The 23,053-nt window shown below is 44.9% G+C and overlaps 1 protein-coding gene across 2 annotated transcripts in view; it reads right to left on the bottom strand.

Moving 5' to 3' along the window:
* NAA40 (N-alpha-acetyltransferase 40, NatD catalytic subunit) overlaps positions 1-23,053 on the bottom strand; it is a 771,384-nt gene that overhangs the window by 427,602 nt on the left and 320,729 nt on the right. For both annotated transcript variants that reach the window (XM_044075624.1, XM_044075625.1), the window contains exon 5: positions 11,879-12,037. In XM_044075624.1, coding sequence (XP_043931559.1) covers positions 11,879-12,037 — 159 coding nt within the window. The remainder of the gene's footprint in view (positions 1-11,878; positions 12,038-23,053) is intronic.

Raw genomic sequence — 23,053 nt, 5'->3', positions numbered from 1 at the left:
TTGCGCAAGTTCAACCTTAGTCTCATCAGACCATAACACATTTTCCCACATGCTTTTGGGAGTCTTGATGCATTGTTTTGCAAATTTTAGCCGGGCCTGGATGTTTTTCTGTATAAAAAAAAAGGCTTCCATTTTGCGACCCTAACTCATAGCCCAGATATATGGAGAATACTGGAGATGGTCACATGTAGTACACAACCAGTACTTGTCAGAAATTCCTGCAGCTCCTTTAGTGTTGTTGTATGTCTCTTGGCAGCCTCCCTGACCAGTTTTCGTCTTGTGTTTTCATCAATTTGGAGGGACGTCCAGTTCTTTGCAATGTCACTGTTGTCCCATATTTTCTCCACTTTTTGATGACTGTCTTCACTGTGTTCCATAGTATATCCAATGCTGTGGAAAGTTTTTGTACCCTTCTTCTGACTGACACCTTTCATCAATGAGATCCCTTTGATGCTTTGTAAGCCCTCTGCGAACATTGGCTTTTGCTGTAGCAGGCAAATGTGTAAATGTCGGGAAAATCCTACTAGGACACCTGAACTTTACTTGGGGTTAATCAGAGTCTCTTTAACTGATGCCAGGTAAGTACCCAGGAAGACTGAATGCTATAATTAAATCAAAAGGTGCTTCAACAAGGTATTAGTTTAAGGGTGTGCACACTTATGCAACCAGCTTATTGTTCATTTTTTTATTTTTTTCCCCTAACAGACTTCTTTGTTTTTCAACTGAATTCTACAGGTTATAGATCAGATTAAAGGTAGGAAAAGTTTTGAAATGATTTATTGTGGTCTCATTTTTTATATCACAAAAAACTGGCATTTTAACAAGGGTGTGTGCACGTTTTATGTACAACTGAAAAAAGCAGTTTACTAGTAAGAAAGGTAAGGTTTCAGTACAAAATAAATTCCAAGCATGAACAGTGAGCAAATTGAAAGTGATGTGGGAAAGAAGGTTTGGAAAAGTAAAACAGAAAAAAAGAATAGTTGTGTAAGAACGTACCATAACCTTAGATGTCCTTCTCTTCCTTGTTGCAGTATTCATAACAGTAGGGAGGTTGCTGCCTGCAGCACTGACATCCAGCCAGTATACCAAAGTCTTTGGTTCAGGAGGGTAAGTGTGACGTCCTCTGTCAGAGCCATAAACCGGTGTAGGGTATAAAAGTGATATCTGCATGCACCCTCTTCAGAATGGACTGCCGCATACAGTAGTACTCCTGGAGGTATAGAGAGGGTCATAATTGAGAGACCCCCCCCAGATTTGCATGTAGACTAGATCATAGGGCACTTGACAGGCTGTGTGTAGTGGAGAAGTTAAGGGAGTGGGTGACTATGTCTCTACAGGTAAGTAAAGGTATATTACACAGGTAAAGTAGAGGGGGTAGGAGGGGGGAAACTGCATACTGCATCATGGAAGAGAAGGACATCTAAGGTTATCTTAAGTTCTTACACAGCTATTCTATGTCCTTCTATTCTCATGTTGCAGTATTCATAACAGTAAGGAGAGTACCAAAGCTTTTAGGTATGAGCCTGGGTGGAGGATTGGGGTCCCTGGTCAATGAGACCTTGAAAAATAGATCTGGCAAACCCAACACTAGCTCTGGCGGCTAGGTCTAGTTTGTAATGTTTGGTAAAGGTGTGCACTGAAGCCCAAGTAGCCACTTCTAAAATTGAGGCGTAATCAACTCCTTTGATAAAGGCAGCTGAGGAAGCAGCTGCTCTGGTTGAATATGATTTGATGTGTCCTTGTAAGGTTTTTCCATGATAGGAATAGCATATGCTAATGGACTTGGAAATCCATCCAGAAATGGTCTGTTTGGAGACTGCCTTCCCTAAAGCCCTAGGGTGGAAGGAGATTTTCTAATAGATTTGGTTTTGTCTAAGCAGTACCTCGGTTGTCTGTGTACATCTAGAGAATGAAGAGTCCTCTCTGAGGGATTTTTAGGGTGAGGGTAAAAACAGGTAGGTTGATGGTCTGGTTTAGTGAGAGCTCATTATCCACCTTAGGCATGAAGGAGGGGTTAGTCCTGAGGGCAACTCTGTCCTTGTGGAAAATAAGGGGTAGCCATAAGGGCTTGTACCTCTGATACCCTCCTGGCAGAAATGTCACTAGTAGAACTGTTTTCATGGTGCACAGTTTTAGGGATACTGAATGTGCTGGTTCAAAGGTGGCAATGTAAGTTTTTCTATAACAACATTCAAGTCCCAAGGGAGGGATAGGCTTTTGGAGGTGTCTAATATGAATTACCCCCTTTCAGGAAAAGGTTCACCTCCAATCTAGAGGCCAGAGGCGGTAACATGGGCAGACAAGCAGAGATGGCAGATAAATGGACTTTAATTGAAAAATACGTTGGTCCTGAGTGAAAGAGCTCACACAAACAGGAAAGGCTGAAGGATACAGGAATAATCATAGGGCCATGGTTTTTCCTCTGACATCACCTGGAGAATCTCTTCCATTTAGATACATAATTTCTCCTGGTACTATGTTTTCTGGCCTCCTGGAGAACACCGAGTACATCCTCTGAGTATATGTGTCTGAAGGAGATTAGAATCCTATCAACCATAAGGTCAGTTTTAGATTGTTCACCTGAGGGTGTAGTAGGGATCCCGTCCTGTGTAAGCAAGTCTATTCGATGGGGTAACCTGTGATGATTGCCTTTGGCTAGTAGCTACAGAAGGGGAAACCAATGCTGTTTTGGCCAAAAGGGGGTCACCAACAGGATTTTTGGTTTGTCCCTCTGGAATTTCAGGAGGACTTTCTGAATCAGTGTGAAGGGTGGAAGGCATAGTGATACATTTCCTCCCAAGGAAAGGAGAATGCATCCACTTTCCAGGCTTGTGGATGTGGGTCCCTTGTGCAAAACCTGGGCATCTGTCTGTTCTGGGAGGAGGCAAAAATATCTACTTGTGGAACACCCCACCTGTGGATAAGATCTAGGAATACCTCTCTGTGAAGTATCCATTCGTGAGAGGGGGCTAAAGTTCTGCTGAGTGAGTCTGCAATAACATTCTCTGTACAGAGAATGCACACTGCCACCAGATGAATCTGGAGTGATGATGCTACGGTGCATATCTGGGTGGATAAGCAGCAAAGAGGATAGAATCTTGCCCCCCCCCCGTTCATGTATCACAGGACAGTCATATTATCCATGACCACTTTCAGGGTTCCTGGATGTAGAGCTGACTAGAATGTATGTAGGGCTAGGAGGAGTGCCCTCATTTCCTTGATGTTGATATGGTCATTTTGTCTTACTGTGGACCAATTTCCCTGTCTGGTGAATTGTTTCTGGTTGTGTAGCAGCACTGCACCCCAACCCATGTCTGATGCATCTGTGGAGACTTGTAGGGGGGCCAGGACATGTAAGGGGGTTCCCTGGTTAAGGTGGATGGCAGAGATCCATCACCGAAGTTCCTTCTTCAGAGACTGCAGTAGGGGAAGGGGTTGTCCAGGGGATAGTTCTTCAGGATCCACTGGATTTTCCTCATGTGGAGTCTTGCCAGGAGCAACATGGGTATTAAGATGCCATGTGACCTAACATTCTGAGGAACTCTCGTGCTGGAAAGGAGGTCAGCATAAGTTTGATGAAGTACAGGCGAAGGTCCAGGATCCTTTGGTCTGGAATGAAGGCCTTCATTTAGTCTGTTCTGATCCTGCATCCCAGGAAAATCAGGTTTTGAGTGGGGTTCAGGTGAGACTTTTTGTTGTTTACAGTAAACCCTAAGTGAATCAGAGTGGAGATCACCTGTTGCAGGTGGTGTAGAAGGACTTGGCGGTCCTGATGAAGAATTAACAGGTTGTATAGACATAGGTTCATAGGTTCATAGGTTCATACTAGGCTATCTGCCCGAGGGCATTTACAAGCCTAGCCCATCATTTTGTGGCTTACGCCACCCCTTTAGTATGGGGAACTATACCCATTATTTTGCTGTGCCTCTGTCGAGCAGTGACACTGAGGTAATCCCTGGGGTATATCTGTGATCTCCCATCCATTGGTCAAGATTTCTCTTGAACAAGGCCAGCGAGGTGCTCTGCCTCACATGTACCGGGATTTTGTTCCACAGCATAGGGAGTCTTTGGGTGATGAATCTATCCCTCCAGCACGTCCTATTAATAGCCGTGTCAAGGTTTAAGTCTCCCGCCCTTGTGGCTCTGATGGATCTAGATTTTTTGAGGTGAAGCATATTCATCAAATCTGGGTTTGACAAGGCCTTGTATGTTAGGCAAAGGTCACCTCTGAGCAAGCGGTAAGCGACTGAATAGAGCTGGAGTTCTTTCAGTCGGGCAGCATAGGACAGATTTTTGAGACCCTTTATCCTTTTGGTGAGGAACTTTTGTGGCCTCTCCAGCTGCTGCAAGTGTCGGGTCAGATACATTCCGAATGGGGCATTGTACTCAATCATTGGTCTGATGAGTGATGAGTAAAGGGAGACTATGACCTCCCTTGATCTAGATGAGAATCCCTTCATGATAAGGTGGGCAATGTGGAAGGTCTTCCTAACTACTTTAGCTACATGGGTGTCGAATGACAGACTACTATCAACCTGGGTCCCCAGGTCCCTGATAACTTCTTCTGTGCTCAGTGGATTGCCACCTATTTGGTAGCTAGGGGTAACCTTGTTTTTCCCGAAGGGTATGACTATGCATTTTTTGGCATTTAACTTTAGGCCGTGGCTCTGGCACCAGTTATCCGTTTCTGTGAGACCCTTCTGAAGGATATCTGTGTCAGATGTGTTTTCTACTATGGCGCCCAGTTTGCAGTCATCTGCAAACTTTGTCAGCCATAACCCTCCTGTGTTTGCTTGTACTTCGGAAAAGTAGATGCCAAACAAGAGTGGGCCCAGGACTGAGCCCTGTGGGACACCACTTGTGACAGGCTTTGAGTCTGACATGGCGCCAGCAACTCTGACCCTGTTGGTTCTGTCACTCAGCCAGCAACCCACCTTGTGATGTATGGGTTGACATTTAAGCTGATGAGTTTTTCAATGATACCCGAGTGGGGTATTGTATCGAAGGCCTTAGCCAGATCGAGGTAGGCTGTATGGACTGCCTTTCCCTCATCAATGGCTTTGGTGACTGTTTCGAAAAAGTCAACCAAGTTTAAAAGGCATGATCTGCCTTTGACAAAGCCAAACTGGGTTGGATCCAAAGTCTGCAAATTCCCTATGTCTTTATTTATGAGGTCCATTATGATCCTCTCCATGGCTTTGCAGATAAGGCTTGTCAAGCTAATGGGCCGGTAATTTCCAGGGTCGGTGGAGGCACCGCCTTTGTGAAGTGGTACCACAGTTGCAGTGCGCCACTCCCTGGGTACATATCCAGAGGTAAGACTTTGATTAAACAGCTGTCCTAGCTGTGGGTTTAATTCCTCATTGAGTTCATGGAGCACACAGCCGGGGACACCATCAGGTCCCATGGATGCTGTGTTTTTTGCTTTGGAGAGAGCAGTTCTCACTTGGGCGCTGGAGATGTTTGGGGGGCTGCAATCATTTGGTATAGATATCTCTCCTTTAGGGAGGGGAGAAGTTTGCACTGAACCTGTCAGCCAGTATGTTGGCAATGTCTGTAGGATCAGTAATCTTTACATCATTTTGAACTAGCTCTGAGCATATCTGGGAGTTTCCTCCCAGGTTTCTAACATAGCTAAAGAAGGCCTTATGATTGTCTTTTGAGTCTTTAGCTATTTTTCTCTAAATTTGCTTTGGATGATTTTATGAGAGCTCTTAGTTTTTACTTATAGTGATCAAGGGTGTCTTACCTTTTAAGGATTTTGCTCTATCTTGTAGTAGCTTCCTCCTTTTGTTGTAGAGTTTGTTTATGGCTGGGGTCCACCAGACTGGACGCTTGCCTTTGGTACAAAGAGTCTTTGTTTTGCTTGGGATTGCCTTATCCATGCAGTCCTGCAGGTGCTGGTAGAAGGCATTTGCAAGTGATTCAGCGGCTTGAGTACTGTTTTCCGCCGCTCGGGGCCTTAAAGGAGACCACACTAGTCTTTAGAAGTGTGAAGTCGGCTTTGAGAAGTTCTTTACTGTGGTCTTTTTATTTCAGGTGGGGTGGGATGAGGACCTCCAGCGAGATTAGTTTGTGGTCTGATCTCACCAGTGAGGGGTACACCTCCGGTGTTGAACATTGTGCTCCCATGTTCGTGATGATGAGATCAAATATGTTATCTCCTCTTGTGGGGATGGTGACTAGTTGTTCCATGGCATTTGAGTTTATGAATTCCAGGAACTTTTGGGCTAGGGTGTTTGGGCTTGAGTAGTGTTCCCAGTCTATATTAGGGTAATTGAAGTCACCTAGTATGATGGTGTTTGGTGATACATTTATCCCCTCTAGTGTTTTCAGGAAGGCCATGTGAGGTTCCTGAGTTTGTGAGGGTGGCCTGTAACATGCTACAATTTGCAGAGCAGTCTTGCCTATGGTTAATTGCACCTGGATGGTCTCCGATGCATCGTGCGTTGCCACCAACCTTGAGGTGTGGGTGTCCTTGATGAATATGGATACCCCCCCTCCTTTCTTGGTATTGTCTGGATTTTGGGGCCGGAACGCATGATATGAGGTAAAACCTGATAGCGCTGGGGTGCTCTCAGGAGCCTTGAACCAGGTTTCTGTCACAGCACAGACATCGATGTTCTCCATACTGAGAAGGGCCTCGAGTGCGTGCATTTTGAGATTTAGACTTCTGGCATTGAGCAGCATTACCCTTAGTTTTTTTCCTTTTTTGTGTTCTAGGGTAGTAGGTTTAGAATTTGAGCCTTGCCTAAAAAAGGCACTATGGGGTGGCAAGAGCCTTTCCCAATATCCGCAATCCCAGGCGTGACAGGTGCAAGCCGTCCCTTGCGAAGCAGCGTGGCTTGTCCAGCATGTCATCCCAGGCAGACAGACACTGGATCCCCTTTGAATGACACCAGTGTTTAAGCCAATTGTTAAAGCTGATCATCTTATCTCTGTATTGTGGCATCATTCTTGGTGAAGGTAGGATACTGCTCAAGGTCAGGGTCATACCTGTCTGGGCTACATAATCAGAGAGCTCCTCAATGTCTCTTTTCATGTAGTCCAAGGAGGTACGTCTCAGGTCGTTTACACCAGCGTGGACAATGACTGAGTCATATTTGTACCTGCTGTTGAGAGACCTGAGTGCTTGCGTTATGTGGCGGATTCTAGCGCCCGACAGGCAGCTTACTGTGACCTTCTCCTTACTCCATACATGGGTATATTTGTATACCCTATGTTCTGCAGTGAGTAATGAAGCGTGTTAGACACTTTGTGAACTCTTGAGGAGCAGTGGAGAGTCCAAAGGGCAATGCAGAGAATTGAAAATGCAAGGAAGCTACTGCAAAGCATAGGAATTTCCTGTAATTTGGGTGTACAGGAATGTGGAGGTAGGCATCCTTCAAATCCAGAGCTACCACGAAAGCCTGTATAGGTATGAGTGGTAGGAGCAAGGGTCAGGTAATCATTTTGAAACTGGGTACCTTGAGGAACAGGTTTAGGAAAAAATCCAGCATTGGCCTCCATGGGCCATCTTTCCTTGGTACCAGCAACATTCTGGAGTAAAAAACCTTTGTTTCTTTGGGGAGACGGTAGGTGCTCTATGGTGCCCTGAGCTAGGAGTTGCTGAATGACGGGTGGGAAAAGATGAACTTGGTTTGCTGGAGGTTGAGGAATTCCCTGAAAGAGGGGTAACATCCACCAAGTCATAAAGTATCCCCTCTGAATGACTGAGAGGACCCAGTTTTCTGATGTGATTTTCCACCAGGAAGGTAGGAAGAGGGTGAGGCGAAGGGTTGTGGGGTGTTTGGGTTTAGTAGTTGTGAGTCGCAGTGGAGGAGGTCTGGTTTGGAACGACTAGCTCCGAAAGGGGGTGGTTGAAGAGGTGGACTTTTCCTAGGCTGCCTACATCCCTTTGACTGAGGAACTGGGTGGGAGGACTGTCTCCTGAAAAAAAGAAGTTCTCTGTGGGTAGTTTCTGTGATATCTGGGCATGGGAGACACCAGCAAATGTTTAAGGTTCTGGAGTTCTTTCCCTTTTTCTTGGAGGGATTTAAGACGTTCTGCTGAAGCCTGTCCAAATATGGCTTTATTGTCCAGTGGGGCATCAAGCAGTTTAGTTTGCACATTCAGAAGTGGCTGAAGTCTCATCCAGGAATATCAACTCAGCACTGAACCTGATGCAGCAGACTTTGAAGAGGCTTCTACAGCATCATAACTGCACTTGGAGTGCCTAGTCATTTGAGATGCTGTGGAAAGTAGGATGTTAAGTTGGGTTTTAATAGATGAATCAGGAACCTCAGAGAGGAGGATAGAAGCCTTAGAAATGGTGCCCAGGACATACATGGCCATCTATGTTTGGTAGTTGAGAGCTCTTATAGCCAGAGTAGAGGAGGTATACACTTTCTTCCCTAGTCTGTCCATGAACTTGCTGTCTTTATCAGTAGGGTAAAGTGCAGCAGAATGTAATTGTCTGGATATTTTATCAGCAGAGACTGCAACTGCTGGGTCTGCTGGTGGGTTTTTAAATAGGAATTGGGTGGCCAGAGGAACCTTGTAAAAATGGTCAGGAAGTTTAGAGGCAGGGGGTTGAGAATCCAGGGGCTCTGAAGCTGCCAAGAAGGCATCTTGGAATGCAGGTAGCAAAGGGGTTACAGCAGAGGGGGATGGTTGTTCCATTTGCAGTAGGTCAAAGTACCTTTTCTTAGTGTCAGAGACCTCTGAGGCCTGCCACTTAAAATGTTCCCTCATGAGGGAAATGGTGTCTACAAATGTGAATTCTTCACCAGGAGACTCAGGGTGATGGGATCCTCTTCCTCTGGGGTAATAAAATCCTTGGAAGAGTCTATCTGTGATCCATAGGTTAGAGATTCTTAGAACAGTAGTCGTATTCCTCTGATAACTCTAAAGGAGGTCCTAAAAGGGTAGTAGCCGGTGGTTGTTGCATCTGTAAGGCCTGGAATGCATTAAAAATGCTCTGTGAGAAAACTTACCATCCAGAAACAGGTTGAGGCTCAGGATGTTTTAGTTTTTGTTTTCTCTTCATAGGGGCAGATGGCTGAGAATGAGTAGGAGCTGACGTCTGGGTGGATGGTAGTGTAATAGTAGGGCCTTCAGATTGTATGAACCGTGGTTCCCTTCCACCATCAGGATCCGATGGCTGATTAACCTCAGCAGGCATACTCAAAGCTTCCGCCATCCCAGCTTCCATCAAGATACTCGGGGTCTGGGTAGGAAACGGAGCTCTGAAAAGATCCCGAGCTTTCATCAGCTTCGAGAATCTCTCTGGACACCTGAGGTGCAGCGTGGGAATCAGGCCTCATTTTCTTGGCCTTCTTCCATGGCGCTCATCAGATGTGCCTACTCCACTGCGAGACACTGGAGCCTTTGATTATCCAAGTAGACTTTTAACACGGACAGAACCTGCAAAGAGTTTTAGGTACAAAGGATGTTTATGGTCGTGGGCCTCGCCTAAACAGAATATGCACTTTCGTGCATGTCATTGTGAGGACTTTGTCTCCCACAAGCACACTTCCCCTTTCTAGTGGACATGTACGTCTTAGCAATTAACAAAAGTCAAGAAAAACCCAATAGGGTACTTATCTGTAGCGGTTGATTGTAGCGGTCATCTGAGAACTAGCGATCTGCTTCCTGAACTGGCAAACTGGAGTCAGACGTTCACTACGCAGAAAAATTCTGAAGAGGGTATGTGCAAACATCACTTTTCTACCCTACTTCGGTTTATGGCTCTGACAGAGGATGCCACATGTACCCTCCTGAACCACAGACTTATTATACTGGCCAGATGGCGTTGCAGGCAGCAACCTGCCTACTGTTATGAATACAGCAACATGAGAATAGAAGGGCATCTGAAAGTGTTTAGGTAGAAAGCTGGGTGATATCTGGGTAAAGTGACCATGAGTAATAATTATTCGCCTGTGATCATTTTAATAAAGTATAAAAACAGAAATGTTATTTATTTTGCATTTGCTTACATGGATACTCTGAGCTCAAAAGAGCCCCTTTTCAGTGAATGCCCAGGAAGAACCTTCCAGAGATAAAACATTTTCAAGAACTAGTATACAATACAGTAAAAATTAAGGTCTGTAGGAGTAAAACAGTCGCACATATAATACAGGCAATATTTTACATTTTTTATTTCATTTTACATTTGTTAACGATGGTAGCGCACTGATCACAGTGACCATTTACAAGCACAGCTGAAGTGGTATCACAATGTAAAAAGATGAGATAAAGTTATATACAGTATAACAAACATGCATACCTAAACAAACTTTAGAGATTTACATAAACTTTTACACGTGACAAATTGAAAGTCAAGTTATAAGAAAAGTTGGAAACAAGAGCAAGTAATGCATATGTTGTCACCTTGGATTCTGCTTGAGTCCACTGTTTTAATCTACCTTAAATAACTAGCTGAATAGGTACACTCACATTTTCCTCTCTGTTGAATAGGACTCTCTCTTTGCTTTCATTATTGTTTTAAAAGAAAATACTAAAAGTGGAAAGAAACATTTGTAAGAATCATATATATTAATACAGAAATTTAGAAAAAGATATTGTATATGTTACAAAATGCGAGGTTTCTGGTTACTGAAATAAAGTATGGAAACACTGAAGAGGAGAAGAATTAAAAACATAACAGTAATATTAGAAAATGCTTAGAAGTTAAATGTAACAATTCTAGTAATACAAGCATGGTAAAAGAAATGGCAAAAAGTCAGCTACATTTTTAATATTGGGCATATTTTAATACAATGGCATGTCCATGAGCTTATGAGATATATCTTTAGTTTTGTTTAAATTTTTTTAAGTCTCATCTGCTATCTGGTTGGATTGGATCATATAATTTAGCTACTGCAGCTAAGTATTATGAGTCACCTTATTGGCAGTTTAGTTTAGTGGTAATTAAGACTCTTGAGTGACTTCTGAGGTCTGACTGGATTCCATTCCAATGTTAAGTTACTGACTATAGTGCGCTTGTTTGGTTTATGCTGAAAACTGTGCATTTTGAGCTGAGACTAGACTAAGGTTTTTGCCAGTTCAAACCAGTCTGCCTACAGCTGCACTATACATGGATGTATTTTTTTTTTGGGGGGGGGGTTACAAACTTAGCAATTTTGTTGTAGGCTTGTTCAGGTTTATGAAGTTGTGTTTTCTGGATATTGTTTAGTATGCTTAAAGCATAAAGAGCACCAGGAAGAAGTATTTTCACTTGTTGCCAGCATAACTTATTCAGTTAAAAATGATAGATTAGTAGTATGCCCATATTTTGTTTTCACTATGACATAACTGATATGATGGTTGAAGCCTAGTGGTTACCAATAATTACATATAGGAGTTTAGTATAAGTTGCAAATACAGTATAAGTTACCTGTTCTACTTCTATACCAATTAGAGAAGTGATCTGAAATTGCAGCAGTTACTAAATCTGAATATTAACGAGGATTAAATATGTGAAGCATATTAAGTAGAGCAAGTGTTTGTAGGAACCTCCCCTTCTACCACAAACAGGTTTGAAGTATTTGATGTAATTATGTTTTGTTAACTTCATTTTCCCTGTCCATAATTAATGGTGTTAATATGAATAAATAATGTTTTTCCTCTTTTTTTTTTTTTTTAATTAAAACCAAAAGGATACAGAATCCCTATGCTTTCCACAAAGGGTCATGCAGTCTAACATCTCCATCAAGCTACCACTAATCTTGGGTAAACTGATTTTTTTAAACATCTCATTTGAAGGACAGACTTAAAAACAAACTATCTGCCTTTTCTGATAAGTCAAAATAATAAAACACAATGGTCTTCACAAGATCAGTCACAAATTACAACAAGAGAGATGGGAAAATCTCATAATTCAAAATATATACTTTACCAGTACAACACCTCCTCTCCACACTCTATGTCAAACCGGAAGTGTGAAAATGCAACAGGTGTAGAATCTTCATCTCGTGCAACTAAGTACCAGGCTCGGTCATCTGTCATTTCCTCACGTTTTTCTCTATCTTTCCATCCCCACTCACTTTGTTCATACCTTAAAACAAAAAACACAGTCAGCAGATTAAGGAACAACTTTCTACATATAAAACAGAATACCATACTTCCAAAACCATATTTCTTAATAAGGTGGTTATTAAAGGAGTGAAACAAAGTGCCTCAATAACTCTTGGTATTGTATCATGTGAAACTGACAGTTTAAAGCTCTAGCTGAGAGAGTAGCTGAAGTGTAGACTTTTTTACCCCATCTGTCTAGTGACCTTGCTTCCCTTTCAGAAGGAATAGGGTTTTTAGCTATGGTCGCGGCTACTGCCTTGGGGCCCTGGGATATAGTTTCGGGGTCTGCAAGTGGGGCCTTGTAAAGGTGGTGATGAGTATCTGGCACCCTGTAAAATCTGTCTGGTTTGGCAGGGGCTGGGGGTAAAGAATCTGGAGCGGAGCAGACATCATTGAAAGCATCATCCACCACAGAGAGAACAGGAGGTATAGCTAAAGGCCTGTGCTGTGGAAGGTGCAGAAAGGTCCTAAGTCTTTTTCTGGAGTCTGAAAAATCCTGTTGCTGCCATTGGAACTGCTCTCGCATGGCATGTAAGGTTTCCCCAAAGGAGAATTCTTCTGGTGGGGAAGCAGCTGGAATGGATTCTTCAGCATCAGAATCTTCAAAATTGGAGAAAGGAGCCTCTGGCTGGTCAGTTATGTCTGATTCATCAGCAGAATCATCAGAGGACACTGGCTCAGGGGGCTCTGCCCTAGGTCTCTTCTCTGGGGGCTGAGAGGCCCTGTCTGGGTGAGACTGAGATCCTCTAATTAATGAAATTAAATCTTCTGCCAAAGTAAGCATTTGAGAACTAGAAGAGGGCCTGGTAGTGGGGGGTTTAACAGGCACTGTTTTAGTAGTCTTGGCTGCTTTAGCCCTGGCGAAGGCCTTAATGGACATGGCTGCTGGAGGCCTAGCAGCACCACGTGCTGGGGTAGAGACATCCAAGGGAATGGTGTCTGATAAGTCAGTGGCAACCACCGTAGTGGATAAAATTTCTGAGGCCGATTCAAGAGTGGTAGCAGGGGCCTCAGTTGTAGAGATAGATTCAGCTGTACTTTGATCAGTTTTCTCGGTTTCGCGAAACCGAGACACTCGATTTGCTTAACCATGGTTTCGCCGAAACCGCGACCGCGAAAGTGTCGGTCTTTATCTTTGCGTTTTGGCAGATTGGGTAGTCGGAGGATCCGGCGGCATAATGTACGCAAAATCAGAACCGAAAAACTGTTCTGCAAACTCCGACCGACGCCTAAGCGTTCGTCGGTTGAAAGAAGCACAGGCCGAACAGGCTGCTACGTCGTGGGCTGGGCCTAAACAAGGCAGACAGTAAGAGTGGAAATCTTTATGAGGTATTTGTTTCCCACAGGTTAAACAATTATTAACTTTTTCTGACATCGGCTGAGGCAAGAAAGAGTTCCCAACGGGGTACTTAGCTTTAGAAGTCTTCTAAGTAGTATTCGGTAGAAGTAATCTCTGGATCCGACCGACCGGCACTTGCGAACAGCTTCTGCTTGAGCCACGCGGCAAGAAAGACTGGGGAAAATGGCGTCTGCTTATGCCTTTATACCCGGCCAACAGAGATGACGCCGGGTGAAGTGCGACATCAGCGAAGCGGACCCGGACTTTGGAATCCGGCCGACTGAAGGGCTGCCTGACGACAGGACAACCCAGTTGTTATGACTGCAGATGCATCCATGAAGGACATCAGAATACCATACTTCCAAAACCATATTTCTTAATAAGGTGGTTATTAAAGGAGTGAAACAAAGTGCCTCAATAAAGCTCTTCTGCTATTTTATCCAGAAGATCTGGCAGCAACTATAAAGCAGAAATGAGACACTTGTACCCCATAACATTTCTCCCTTTCAAAATCACTGCCCTTTGTTTTACAGCACATAGCTTTAATATCAAGCATACCAAATTCTCAAGCTAAATCCCTGAAACTGAGCAATCACACTTCACTGAGAACACATTTTTTTGCTGGCTTGTACGTATCCATTCTGTTTAATGCATCTAAAAATAGGCATTTAAGTGCTACTGAATTGGTCAAAAATGTGCATTATTTAACATAAACTTGTGGACTGCAACATATAGTGCATACCTAGCTACATCCCTATCAGGCAGTCAAGTTAAGGTTTCCAAGAATATGTAATGGAAACCTTCAAACCCCAGTCTTTAACCACTGCATTACAGTATACTCATAATACAACTAAGAGTGCCCGACTGTAGTAAAATATACAATCACCACTCACTCTGTCTAGTTGTCACAGATGAATATATTTTCTCTCAGATTCTGAATTCCTACTTGCTAAATCTTCCAGGCATTTTTACCAGTTCAATGACTGCCCTTCATTCAATGCCAACATTTCCTCATGAATGATTTCTTGAAAAGAATAGAGTACAGTAAACTTTTTTACATTACAACCTATGCAGTCATCCCTCAAGATAATACTAGCTGCCATTCAATATCCAAGCATCAATCACATAAAACTCCATCCATCCACAACCCCCTTCCCATTTTTACACACAGTGTCAGGGTTTCAATAGTGACAGTCATCAAGGGCCAAGGTTCACACTGCAGGGTGGCTAGTCCTGCACTGGATCTATCACATACAAGTCTAACTCTAAAATCCTTATTGTCTACTGGAAAGTGGTTTTTCACCTCTAATGCCTCAAATAAAAATGTCAAAGGATAACAGTAACACTTGCCCATCAGAACACCTAAGCTAGTGAGAAATGCAGTAAAAAAAACTCCAGTTACTGGATGGTGAGTTAAAAGCACATATTTTGATGCATCTCTTACCACAAAACTCCACCATACATTTAACTGTGCTGACTAGGATACAGCTTAAACAGAATCTCAGCTAGACTTTTCATCTTTTTTCCTGCTACAGGTCTAAAGCAAGCTCCAAAGAGGACACCAGAGGAGCAGTTCAAGAGAGAAGCAAAAAGACAATAAATCTTGGACATCAGGAATTAGAATTCTCATCCATGCAGAGATACAAAATGTAGAGCAACACAAGTGGTAACAGAGACATTTTTCAAAGATCTAGTGATACTGCAGATATCGGTATTCCAAGTTCAATGTAGTCTAAAGAAGAAAGCATCATCAGTTAGAGCAATGGAAGGGAACAAAGACAAATAAAGTGACTTTTTTGGGAGAACCATGCCTGTTCACCACCACCACCACCCTTGCCCATTTGTTCATAATTGGGCAACACCTGACTAGGAAACTTTTAGTTATGTACTCACCATAACTTCAGATGTTTGGGATCCATCTCGCCTACATTCTGACTGATGGGTTCGGAGCCGATCCCTCGGCTCCGACTCGGCACGCTTATGCCAAAGAGCGAAGTCTCTTATTGGCTGAGCTTACTATATCCCAGGATGCACCACTACCAGTCCCCCAGATCTAGTTTGTCCGCATACATACACAGACACACATGCTGCTTATATAACATCGTCAGATGAAACAAGATAAAAAACAGTAGAACCCAAAACCGTTCAATCTCTTCTGATCTCCAAGGCAGGGGAAGGAGGGTGGGTATTAGGAATGTAGGAGATGGATCCCAAACATCTCAAGTTAGGGTGAGTACATAACTAAAAGATGTTATGTGATCCTATCTCGCCTACATTCTGACTGATGGGACAGCGTCCTAGCACCTGAATCCTGGGTGGCTCACTGGAAAACACTCCCGAGTACCGTGGAACCAAATGATGCTCGCCCTTTAGATGCCACATCCAATTTATAGTGGGAAATGAAAGTGTGCGGGTTGGACCAAGTAGCCGCAGCACAAATCTCAGAAATAGCGAGCTTGGAATGAAAAGCAATAGAAGTAGCCATAGCTCTGGTAGAGTGAGCTTTGATAGATGTTGTAAGTTGCTTATTTGAAGAGGAATAAGCCTGAGTTATACAATCTCTAATCCATTTGGAGATAGTAGCTTTAGTGATGGTTTTACCCAATTTATTATCTGAAAAGGACACAAACAACTGGTCTGATTTTGAATTTGCTGAGTCCTGTCTAAATAGAAGCGCAATTGCCTGTGAACATCCAATTTATGGAGGGTGTACTCCGCTTCGTTGGAGAATTTTGGAAAGAAAACTGGTAGCTCTAGAGATTGTTGGAGACAGAGATTAGAACAAACCTTTGGGACAAAAGATGGGTTAGGCCTAAGTGATACTCTATCCTTGTGAAAAATCAAGTACGGTGGTTTGATAGATAGGGCTTGAAGCTCTGAAACTCTTCTTGCAGAGGTAATTGCAACTAAGAAGGCAGTTTTCCAAGACAGATATTTTAACTCACATGTAGCAGCCGGTTCGAAAGGGAAGATGTTAAGGCACGAAGTACCAAATCAAGATCCCACGGAGGCGCAGGATGTAAAACTGGGGTCTTAACAGCCCAGCACCTTTAATGAAAGTTTTGCATAATCTGCTGCTCATCAACGGTGGATCCATGGATTCGTGAAATTTAGAGATAGCCGCTAGTTGGACTTTAATAGTAGAGACTGAAGATCCTTGATTAAACAAGGATGTTAAAAATTTCAAAACCTCTGGTATCGGGGCAGTGATTGGGTCTAAGCCCCTGAGTTGAGCCCAGATAGCAAACCTCTTCCACTTACTGAGGTACAATTTCTTAGTGGTGGGTTTGTGGGCGAAGATAAAATGTGAATAACTTCCGGGTCTAAGGTGTGATTTCTGACTAAAGTCGGAAGTGGAGGAGCCAAGCTGTCAATTTCAAAGTGTGAAGGGACTGGTGTTGTCGTCCCGACTGATGAATCAGCAGATCCGGAGTTAGATCCAAAAACCAAGGATCGTCCACAGCATGTTTCTTCAGGTAGGGAAACCATACCTGACGAGGCCAGTCTTGAGCAATTAGTATCATTGTGGACCCCAATTGAGAAGCTTTCTGGATGACTTTGGGGAAAAGTGGAACCGGAGGAAAGGCATAAAGTAGTCCTGTTGGCCAAGGTTGGACTAGAGCATCCATAGCTGCCTCCCCTGGCGTGGAGTCAAGGAGAAGAACCTTTGCACTTTGTTTTGTGGTGTTGCAAATAGGTCGCAGCACGGGTCCCCATCTTCTGAAAACCTGAGCTGCTACTGTTTCGTTCAGGGACCACTCGTGAGGAGAGAGAATCGTCCTGCTTAATCTGTCTGCCAATATATTGGATTTCCCTGGAATGTGGGTCGCTACCAAGAAGCGGTTGGTAGCTACAGCCCATTCCCACACCCTCATGGCCTCTCTGCAAAGGGGTAAGATCTGGTCCCTCCTTGTTTGTTTAGATACCAGACCACCGACATGTTGTCTGTGTGGATAGCGATAATGCCTTGAGGGAGAAACTTGTGGAGGCCTGTAGGGACAGAAGTACAGCCCTCATTTCCAATACATTGATATGGAGAAAGGTTTGTCTGGAAGCCAAGAACCCTGAACTAACCTGCCCAGACAATGCCCCCCACCCTGTCTGGGAGGCATCCGTCGTCAGGGTGGCCACGGAGGGATAACAAAGGTCTTCCCTGATTCAGATTGGATGGCTGAAGCCACCAGCGGAGGTCCCGTTTGCACGTTTCTGTAATCATAATGGGGTGATTGAGGGGGAGATTCTGAAAGGACCATTGAGTCGATAACAGCCACTGAAGAATCCTCATGTGCAATCTTGCCAGTGGAACTAGGAGAACCGTGGCAGACATCGAACCTAAAAGTTGCAGGACCATCCTGGCTGGGGCTTTGGATCTTGAAAGCAGGGCTTGAACTTGACCTTGTAAAGTTTGAATCCTTTCGGTAGGAAGAAAGACGCATCAATTTTGAGTCTATCTCTGCTCCTATGAACCTTATGCGCTGAGAGGGCAGAAAGACAGACTTTGACCAATTGAATGTAATTCCCAGGGTAGCACCCAGGGAGATGGTGGCTTTGAGGTTGTCCATTAGTAGATGCCTGGTGGTGGCAGTCAGGAGCCAGTCGTCCAGATAGGGAAACACTTGGAATCCAAGACTCCTCAGGTGAGCAGTCACTACTGCCAAACACTTGGTGAACACCCTGGGGGCTGTGGTGAGACCAAAGGGCAGTGCACAAAATTGGAAATGACTGTCTCCCAGGCTGAAGCGCAGATACCTCCTGGACGCCTGATGTATCGGTATGTGATAATAGGCGTCCTTGAGATCTATGGAGCACATCCAAACATCCTTCTCCAACAATGGGAGAATGGATTGTAAAGTGACCATTCGGAATTTGGATTTCATGACGGATTGGTTTAGTTTGCTGAGATCCAATATTGGTCTCAGGTCCCCTGTCTTTTTTGGCACTAAAAAGAACCTTGAGTAATTTCCGGATCCGATCTGGTCTGTGGGGACCGGTTGGATGACTCCTTTTTCTAGCAGCTTTGACGCTTCTGCGGCTGCAATTTCCCTTTGACTGGGTGGTGGGTCCGGGATTTTTTTGGACGGTGGGGGTGAGTGTGTGAAGGGAATGGTGTAACCTCCGGCAATAATCCGAAGCACCCATCTGTCCTGAGTGATGGACTCCCAGGCTTTTAGGTGCTTGGCAAAACAGCACCCGACTGGCTCCGGAGCAGCACGGACCGGCAAACCCTCATGAAGTGTGGGAGGCTGAAGAGCCACGAAAGGACTCGCGGTCTCCAGAATTGTGGGGCCCTCTGCCGCCTCTGGGACGGCGTCTCCCAGAAAAATTTCCCCGTCCTCTGCCTCTGGAAGGGGAATCTTCCTGCTGTTGAGGAAAAAACTTACGTGATTTGCGGAACCACATCTTCCCTCCTCCTTTAGCCTTGGGATAAGGCCGAAAGGGAGTGGAATAACGTGCACCTACGGCAGATAAAGTTTTTTCCTCTTGCTCACAGCGGGTAAGAGTGTCTTTAACCTTAGGTCCAAACAAAGAGGACCCATCAAAGGGAGCGTCGTGAAGGAAGACTTGAAGGCCTCCAAAATGACACAAGCGAGCCAGGCTTGTCTCCGTGAGCCACGCCTGTGCCTGCCGCTCTGCCGCCCCTTGGCCGCATATGAAATGAGCCTCATGGACGAGTTAGAAATCGAGGTAAGGATAGCCAACTGAGAGCTAACCGACTGGGCTAGCTGCTCAGGTAGGTTACCTGAGAGGGAATCTGACAGCTCCTTGACCAGATCCTTCTGTAGCCTGGTAAAATGTGCCAAATAATTCAGGGACCTTAGTGTAAAGGCCGCTGAAGTCAGGGTGCGCTTCCCGTACCGGTCCATGCTCCTAGACTCCTTATTAGGAGGATGGACGGACGTTGAAGCCTCTGCCAAGTCCTGTTGTGTAGCAGATGCCACCACCATGGCATCTACAGCCACGCCTCTTGTCAAGAACTCCTTCTCGGGTGGGGCAGACAAAAATTTGTTAGGGCGAGAAGGCACTGGTTCCACAGTATCTGGATGTTCCCACGCCCTCCGACAAACCAAATCCAGGAGCTCGTCGAAGGGCGGAGACACCCAGGAGGCGGAGGGCTGAGCCCCAAAGGCCTTGAGAAGCACTGACTCATCAGCAGAGGGGGGTTTGGATATCCAGCCGCCTCGTTGCTTGAGGATCTCTAAAATGTCTGCGAATGAGACATCATCCGAGGGCGACTTGGGGACCCCTCCGCATCATCAAGATCAGTGTCCGATGTAAGAGACTCGGGGAGTCCACGTGCTTCCTCTTGCACGATCTCTTCCTTGGGGCTCCTCTGAAGACAACTCCGAAGAACCCTCAGGAGGAGGGAACCCCAGTGGGGGTAACCTCAGGCCCAGGGCTCCGCTGCCTAGGGACAGGGAACTGCCAAAGACCCAGTCTCCATGCCCAGGAAGGTGCCGGTAAAGCGGAGAGATGGCGAAGACTTGGCCAAGGCACTCCTCATAGCTCTGAAAGCCGGACCCCAGAATCCTGGGAGTGTCCGGTCCCGAGCCATGATAGCTGAAGGAAGTCCCGCAGCGAAGCACCGAGAGGGAGGCTCGGAACCGACAACATAGGTCCCGAAGCGTCACCCCGGGTCCGGCCGAAGAAGTCCGCGTGCCAAACTCGGACCCGAAGGCCGGGGTTGGAGTAAGGGTCGGAGCCGACCCTAGGATCTCCACCGGCTCCAACAGCACCTGCTCCCGGAGCGAAGCAGTCGGAGGAGGAATGGCAATGGCATGGGCTATCGGCTCCGAAGCCAATTGGGTCGGAGCGAAACAAATTTTGAAAGACTGGGGACTGGAACAGTCTTTGGAGCACCCTGTCTATGTCCGAATCTGACATCCTCGATGACCTAGAGGATACTGAACGGGTTCGAGTTGGCCTCTCCAACGGCCCCAAGGGGCTAGGGGACCGGCTCCGAGGCGACTCGATGACTATCGGCGCCGAAGGAATACCCAAACTAGTTTCCATCGGTGCCGAGGAGGAAGTGTCTGAGCGGACAACCTTCATCGGCTCCGAGACCAGTGGAGCCGATGAAGGTGACCCGCCTCTCGATGCCCCAGCCATCGGCTCCGAAGCCAGAGGAGTCGAAACTGGAGGCATCGAGGCAGACCGTTCCGCCCTCGGCTCCGAAGTCCTTGGAGCCGAAGGAGAAGCTTGCCTATGTCTTTTGGCGGTCAGGTCCGACGGACTGGTCGGAGCCGACGCCCTTTTCTTTTTAGCAGGAGAAGGAGAGGATGCTAAAGCTTCTTCAAAAGAGGGTTTTATAAGGCCTTTCAAAATAAGCTTATTTTTCCTCTCTTGGAGGACCCTCGAGGAAAAAGTGTGACACGCTGCAGGACTCCTGCAAATGTTTGGCGCCCAAACAATATACACACAGAGAGTGGTCATCCGTGATAGACATTTTAAAACTACATTTAGTGCATTTCTTGAAGCCCGAAGGCCTAGGTGCCTGAGACATTATAAGAAAAACTGAGTACTCTCTCACAGACAAAACTTTGTTGGGAAAAACTGACCCTACAAGATTAACTTGCCGTTTACAATGATAGCCAATTAAAATAAAGGCCAACTGAAGACATACAACAGTGAATAAAGTATACAGGAATCCAAGAACCCCTAAGGTTCAAAGGGATTAACCAACAGGAAAGGCCCTATGGATGAAGGGAGCCTGTACCGGAACAAACACCAATCACACAAAAATTTTCTTACAAAAAGTTTTCAAACACACACAGCAGCACAGAGTAGCTGTTAAAACAGCTTTTTGTTAAAGAATTAGCAAATTTCTGACAGAAAAAGTTAGTGAAAAGACACTACTTAGCTCAGCCAGCTCGAGACCACGTCTTTGCTAGTTAGCGGCAAACGAGATCTGGGGGACTGGTAGTGGTGCATCCTGGGATATAGTAAGCTCAGCCAATAAGAGACTTCGCTCTTTGGCATAAGCGTGCCGAGTCGGAGCCGAGGGATCGGCTCCGAACCCATCAGTCAGAATGTAGGCGAGATAGGATCACATAACATCTGCTGTTATATAGGCAACCATCAGGAGATTTCTACTGTGATCCTTAATACCCCTCCCGCATGCCAAGTGAACACTACAGGTGTGGATATATAGTGGATACAGTGTGTTGCTTCCACAACTGATGTTGCCCCCATCTCTCCCACAGGAACACATTAACAGGAGCCATGCCCTGAGACACAGCAGCATTTTTCTTAAGACTAGTGAGTAGACTTTGCATCTGCTTTCCTCCCGTTCCACAGCCATTTCTTACAGAGCCCAGGCCATTACACTCAAATAAGCAGAGATGTACTCAGAGCTCCAGCTCTCTAACCACAGAGTTCCACCCCTATAAACCACGTCAGCCGACAAAGGAGACTTAACATTTTGGAAAGAGCTCCCTTAAAAGTGGCCTACATGTAAAACATGAAAATTCGCAAGTCAGCTCCAGTGAAATTCTGCCAAAGCACAGCCTAAACCCTACGGCACATACAGGATCTGCTGCCTAAAGTTCTCAGTTCTTCTTCCATTTCTGTAGCAAGACTCACTTAGTGAACAAGAATAATCTGCAGAACTGAACTACTGGTGCAGCACCCAGTAAACTGCAGTGCAAGTGTGTTTTCCTCCTTAAATAGAAAAAAAAAGCACATCAGAAGTAGTAGAACTGCAAGGTAAATTTTATCCAGCCATACAAAATAGTGGCAAAATTGCATGGACGCCTAAGAAGAAGAAACAAGCAGAGAGAGCTCAGAAGGGAAAAGAAGGGAAAAAAGTACACCGGAGAGCTACATATAAAAGAAAAGGAAGGTAAGATGGCAGCAAAGCAACAGGTATCTGAAGACAAAAAGGAAATGTCAGAATTAAGTAATAAAATGTATAGGACATTGCTAAAAATCAGTGACTCTAATGGACTATATGAAGAAAACAGACAAGAAAATAGACAAAGGCAGAAACAGCACTTTCCAAACTCTCAGATGAATTCAAGACACTAAGGGATGCATAGAGAGAGAAACAAGTATGAGGACAACGGAGTTACAAGCAGCCCAGGAGAAATGAGTGAAAAAAAATCCAAGATATGGAGGATAGGGAGAGGCATGAAAATCTCAGAATAATAAATGTGCCAGAAGGAGTGGAGGGAAGGAATTGTAGAACTTATTACTGAACATTTAAGCAAGTGGATAGGTCTGACGAAAGAGACCATCCTTCATGATACAGTGCATTAGCAAGATTGGGTATTACATTCCCTTGCCAGACTGTAATAAAACTACAGACTTCCTAACTCAAAGAACAGTTGCTAAGTTATCTTATGGAAACAAAAAAAGTTTTAGCAATCAATGAACAAAGGACTTTTGTGAACGACAACTTTTCACTGGGCCCTTGACTGAAAAGAAGTAAATTCACCCTGTGCTTCAAGCAAAGCAGATTTCTAAGCCTATGCTTCAAACTGAACTACTTAGCTATAATAAGGGTAATCTTTCCACATGAAGCAAAATCATCTTTGGTGTTACAGCCTCTGGGATTACAGACAGAGAAATATACACAAGGAATGGTACAAGAAAGAGCAGGAGAGAGAATAGATTGAAAAAAGGGAAATAAGCTAAAATGGGCCAAAAGAATGGAGGAGA

The sequence above is a fragment of the Protopterus annectens genome, chromosome 6.part1 (genome assembly GCF_019279795.1).
Source record: "Protopterus annectens isolate FY-2018-M chromosome 6.part1, PAN1.0, whole genome shotgun sequence".
Taxonomy (NCBI): domain Eukaryota; kingdom Metazoa; phylum Chordata; order Ceratodontiformes; family Protopteridae; genus Protopterus; species Protopterus annectens.
Note: the sequence above shows the minus strand (reverse complement) of the source record. Positions and strands in the feature narration are given on the sequence as shown.